The sequence below is a fragment of the Drosophila serrata genome, unplaced genomic scaffold (assembly GCF_035046125.1).
Source record: "Drosophila serrata isolate PLE 108 unplaced genomic scaffold, ASM3504612v1 contig_74, whole genome shotgun sequence".
NCBI lineage: Eukaryota > Metazoa > Arthropoda > Insecta > Diptera > Drosophilidae > Drosophila > Drosophila serrata.
In genome coordinates, this window is record NW_028256972.1 from 337023 (window position 1) to 343275 (window position 6253).

Here is a 6253-nt window from a genome sequence, read left to right on the forward strand (position 1 = left end):
GTTTTCGCACTCTAACGAGGAGCTTCCATTAAACACCTCGATTATTGCAACAATTAGTACGGAAACTAAGGAACCCGTATATTCTAAGCTAAATCCTTACCCGATGGGAGCAGCAGATATCGGCCAAATTTTCTTTACTACTCCTATACCTAAAATCCGGCTATGACTTTTGCCGACATTTTGGACTACAAAATGTGGGAAGGATCTTTCAAAGGGCGATTGACGAAGTGTTACGCGAACAAATCGGAAAAATTTGTTACAAAGCAAAGCTTCTTCGTTTTCTAAGGATTTTATATGACCGTCATACCAATTTGTACTAAAAAAAACTCAAAGAACTAGTTTTTAAAGGTAGAGGATCGTATTGATTTTGTTCTTGGAGTTTGAATATTATATTTTAATAGACAAAATAGACTAATAGATAAGCTACTTATATTTAATTTGCAGTTTCGCAGGCATCAACCCAATCGTTGTAAACATCAATTGGTTCTGAAAGGAAGTTTATTCCTGTTTGGTAGTCTTCCAAACACACTCGGCATGTTATTTTTGCGGTGTTCCTGCCCTTATCCCTGAAATAATCCATAAAAAAATAAATAAGTTGAAAAATATTCAATATGATACCATCAGTTAAATTTATGGAATTTTTGTATAAATTATAAAAATCATAAATTTCTTGGGCAGTTTTTATAACCTTTCAGTGTATTATAATATTAGTCAGAAGTTTGTAACGCAGTAAAAGAGTCATTTCCAAACATAAAAAGTATATATATTGGTCAGCATCTGTCCATCCGTCTGTCCGTTTTTACGCAAACTGGTCTTCAACTTTTAAAGGTATCTAAATGAAACTTAGTAACTAGTTGTACATGTATATATTTTCTCACTAGTATATTAGCTGGACCGGGCCGGATCGGACGACTGCCATAGAAACAATCAAAAATTTTTGGAACAAAAAATTATAACTTCTTCATTTTTTAACATATTTTCATAGTTTCAGTTTTCTTTTATTAAAACCAGAGGACTATATTATATAGAAACTTTTGTTAAATGTATAGAAAAATACAAAAATGTGAACTTGAACTTCGAGGGTGTTGCAAATGGCCTTTGGTTCTTCTTTTATGTCACAGAAAAATGTTTATAAGTGATACTTCAAAGAAGGCCAAAAATCATTAATTCATTGATAGAGACCTTACTGAAACAAATCAAAAGAACCTGTGAAAACCATGTCGGCCTACGAAAAGTCAAATCTCGTTTGGTTCCAAAAAGGCTCAATTTCTTGAAAAATGTCGTCGGGTTATGTGTATGAAACAATACTTTTTTTACTATTAGGATTAGGTCAAATGTATGATTACAGAAGAATTGACTTGGATTTATGCCTAGGACCCTAAAACAAAAGACCATACCGGAAAGAGCACGACAAAAAAATCTGGGTTATGATGACAGTTTTTTTTTCGATTTCGTTCGTTTTGAAACCACCGTATTCTCGTTTCGGCTCCATGTGACTTATGCCTAATTCCTAAACTCCAGAAACAACTCTGGGAAAAGCGTTACGATTCAATTGAAGATATAGATAGCCGAATCGGGGCGCTGAGGACTATACTGGAACGGAGGGACTATTTAGCAAATTCAAAGATTTGAAAAAGAAAAAAAACGTTGACATAAGTTTGTTTTATGAGGAGGAGATTACTTTGTAGAGGATAAAATTATTTTGAGAATAAATAAAGCTTTTTTATTTTACAAACAAATTCAACTTACGTTTTTCACATAAGTAAACGTAGATTGATTCTAAAAGGCGAAAAAGAAGAGACCCCTCCATTATTACTTCTCTCGAGGAATGCAATGTTGTCAAATTCCTTTATGATTGTAGCACTTGTCCTACACAAAAAACGATTTTTTTTGCTGTCTTGTTCAACATTTCGCTGTATCACGTCAAACAGTTACGAATTCCACAGCGCGTTTTCTTGATCCATACTCTGTTTCCCATCCGCTGAAGAACCCCGGAGATACTAAAATCTATGTGACTATAGATTTTGGAAACAAAGTGGGCTTTAAACGGCAGAATAATATTACACCTTCATTTAGTTGATCCGATATATACTGACAAAACTGATGCAGAGAATTGTAACAATGTCATACATTAATTTTTTTTCAGAATTCGCTCCGTTATACCAAAGACAATAAATTTATCAAGATGACTAACGCCATACAATTGTTTTTCACACGATTTTTTCGTGCTGGCTTTTGAACTGGCTTTAGGCTCTCTTACATTTCGTTAAAAAGCCAGTGAGAGAGCGCTCTAGAGGCTGCCGCTCTCGTGTAGGTATGCGGCAACAGCCGCCGATTGTTTGTGTGTACACTTCACTTTATAAGTTCTAAGTTCATTTTGGAGGAAAAAAATTAATATTTTAAATGATAATTATTCGAATATAGTACCTTTAATAGTAGTGGCCTAAAATTGATACACAATATGTTTTATACATGACATCATCTAAGTAATTCTATTGTCTTTCTTTTTACCATCCGTCGATCTCAAATAAGCCACCCCATAATTAAAAATTAATAAAGGGTTAAGTCCCCTGAAATACATAGTCTAGACCATCTGCTTTTTTCGGCTAAAAAATGTTGCGTGCTGAACGCAGTTGTTCACAAAATATTATTTGACTTGCTTCATTTTTCGCAGGACCTAAAACAGTTTTAAAATGTCAATACTAATCGTAATTCTACACATTTTTCCATTCTGGTATATGAAAATAGTATCGTAACTAATGATAAGCTAATTGCCTATTTTTTCATTTCCTTTTAACTACTGTTTTTACGTCATGCACTAATGGAGCCTAATTTTTAGATCTATTTTTCCTGTCAGTGTACGGAGGTACACTTGGTTCGGTATTTGGCCAATGTCATGTGCAATCTCTTTCAGAAATTAATTATCTTGTCCTTAGAAACCTACTCTGTTTCCCTTACTTAGAAGAAATAATTTCTTTTATCTGTTCCCAAATGGAATGCTAACAACTATAGAGGATTATTGAAGTTATATAAGGTTTAAGAACATTTACATTGACCATTCAGTTCAGTTCTTATTGTTAACATTAAATCAACAAAACTTTCTTAGCTTTCGATCTACAAAGCTTAAAATGGGATTTAAACCAATAATAACCGTCCTATTCTAGTAGACTTCTTATTAATTTACCTTTTGTCGTAAATTTATCATAAGTATTAGATGCTATTTACCTTTACTCAGTCTAATGTTAATGATGACTCAATTATTAGAAAGTTTAGAGACGTTGGGACTGTAAGCTGTCAAGAAATCAACGCCCACGCATTTTAGCAACTGCAGTGATACTGACCATTTTTTATTAACAACCGTAGGAACATTTTACTATATAATCAGGTCTCCGTAAAGGATTTTTTTAAACTACCTAATTTTTTTTACGATACTTAAGAGTTTTTTAACTATAGGGATTTAAAGAATTTTAATTATACAGCAAAATACTCTGTATAAGATACATCAACATTATTGGTTTGACAAAATTAATTCAAGGGCTGTTGATATTTTTATCACGTATAAAACTGTAAGGGATTATCTATGATGATCTCAAGAATCTCTTGATTGCAGTGAAATCAACTAACCAGTGATGGCACAGTTAGTAGAGCAACCAAAGCAAGCCCTTTAGAGATGCTAATCGGTAAAGAGACTCGAGACAGTGATACAAAGAAAATTTAAGAGGCATGGCATAGAACGTAATATACAGTGTAGTTATGATAAATGTAGATTTGACAAAATTAAGGCAACTGTTTTGTTTGTATACCCTTGCACATTGCAATTAGATCATTTTTAATATAGTATCAATTTAAATTAATAACAAGAAAGGAAGCTAACATGCAGATAGAACTTCTATGACTAGGAATCCATATAATATAAATTATAATAATAATATAATATATTAAAAAGTTAAAAAACAATAAACTAATACCTGATTTAATTTCATTCACCTATACATATATAATATATATAATTTACAGTTTTACATTCATAGATTTGCATTTTTCCTCTACATCTAACGGCCGTTTCTATGGCACCTAAATGATATAGTCGTCCGATTTCCAAGAAATTTAACACAAAATTTAAAACTAATATAAAATGGATATACCTCAAATTTTATGAAAATCTGTTGAAAACTGAAAAAGTTATAATTTTTAATTGTATTAATTTCTCGGTCGTTCCTATGGGAGCTATATGATATAGTAGTCCGATTTTCATAAAATTGTACACAAAATTGTAGAGTATAAGTCAAAATGTCTATATACATATACATATGTATATATATGTATGATATAGTAGTCAGATATTAATAAATTAAATCCAGAATTCTGAATACATCTATGAGATAAAAATATTTTGAAAAAAATCGAAGCTATAATTTTATTTACTTCTCGATAGTTTCTATAACAGCTAAATGATATAGTAGTCCGATTTTTATACATTTAAATATCATAAATAAAAAAAAACAAGAAAGAAAGCTAACTTCGGCACGCCGAAGTTTATATACCCTTGCAGATAGAACTTCTGTGAATAGGAATTCATACATTAATTATATATATTTGTGTTAAAAAACAATGAAGTAATACCTGCTTTCATTTCATTCACCTATACATATTATATTTGCAATTTTACAGTCACAGATTTGCATTTTTCCTCTACATCAAACGATCGTTTGTATGGAACCTATATGATATAGTCGTCCGATTTTCATGAAATTTGCCACAAAATTTAAGACTTATATAAAATGGCTATACCTCAAATTTGATGAAAAATCAGCTGAAAACTGAAAAAGTTATAAATTTAATTGTATTAATTTCTCGATCGTTCCTATGGGAGCTATATGATATAGTAGTCCGATTTTCATAAAATTTTATACAAAATTGTAGAGTATAGTAAAATCGCTATATCTCAAATTTGAGCCAATTCTATTGAAAACTGAAAAAGTTAAAATTTTTTTTGTAAAAATTTTCCGATCATTCCTATGGAAGCTATAGGATATAGTCGTCCGATCCGGCCCGTTCCGACATATATACGAGTGAGAGTATATAGAAGGCTAACTACAAAGTTTCATTCAGATAGCTTCAAAACTGAGAGACTAGTTTGCGTAGAAACGGACAGACGGACATGGCTAGATCGACTCGGCTGTTGATCCTGATCAAGAATATATATACTTTATATAGTCGGAGGTGCCTCCTTCACTGCGTTGCAAACTTCTGACTGAAATTATAATACCCTGCAAGGGTAGAAAAATATGTTGAAAACGACAATGCCATTTTATATATATTTAATACATTATACAGCAATTATATGTATATATATTTTTTTCGAAAAATTTACCGTTTGTTCCTATGACAGCTAAATGATTACTCCTATTTTCAAATAAGATAAAAATATGTTGAAAACCGGAAAAGTATTATTATTTCTAAAATTTTACGATCATTCATATGGCAGCTTTATGATATAGTCGTTCGACCCGGTTTATAAACTAGTGAGGGTAATTAAGAGACTATGGGAAAAAATTCATTCAGATAGCTTTACAAGTGAGGAACTAGTTTTTTTCAGACACGGACAAGGCTAGGTAGGCTTCTCTCTGCATCCCAAACTTTTGTAATAAAATGATCATGTATTTCAAAAAACATAAACTTTTAACACAATAGAAGCAAGCCCATTTTAAAGTAGTACAACAAATGCACAGAACAATTTTATTTTACATTTTTACTTCACACGATTTTTCATGGTTGCAAAACGGGCAGTTAAATTGCTGATCAAGTGGTTCAATGTTCTTCCTTTTTGGCGGTGGCTTCCGCTTCGATTTCCTCCTACCCATACTTTGACCTATAAGTCGAACTACTTCACCGGTATATAAAATATGTTAGGTTCTTGACGTTAGTCAAGATAACTTCAAATGAACACAAAATATAAAAAACTGGGAAATCCAATCTAATGCCACGTTCACATTAGAATTACTTTTTGTATAATTAAAATATATGTACTACATGTATGTACATATGTACTAAACATCCAATAAACAATAGTACACAACGCATTGTATTTGAAACTTAATGAGTGTCTAAAGAACTGCGCAGTGAGGGCAAAACGCCGTTTTAATGGCCTGATCATGATACAAATATAAAAGGTAGTTCCGTCGAAAAAATCTGGTACCTCTTCAATCATAGCAATGAGTGCGAGAGAGAGGGGCTCAACCTAGTAAGTGCG

At 31.9% G+C, this 6253-nt stretch overlaps 1 protein-coding gene across 1 annotated transcript; it reads right to left on the bottom strand.

The window, feature by feature from the left end:
* Positions 1 to 336: 336 nt before the first annotated feature.
* On the bottom strand, positions 337 to 5933 carry LOC110180480 (transcription elongation factor 1 homolog). Its single transcript, XM_020948164.2, has 2 exons — positions 5749 to 5933; positions 337 to 566 (listed from the first exon to the last, which is right to left on the bottom strand). Exons 1-2 carry the CDS (start codon positions 5862 to 5864, stop codon positions 434 to 436), a joined length of 249 nt encoding a protein of 82 aa, XP_020803823.1. The 5' UTR covers positions 5865 to 5933; the 3' UTR covers positions 337 to 433.
* Positions 5934 to 6253: the final 320 nt, after the last annotated feature.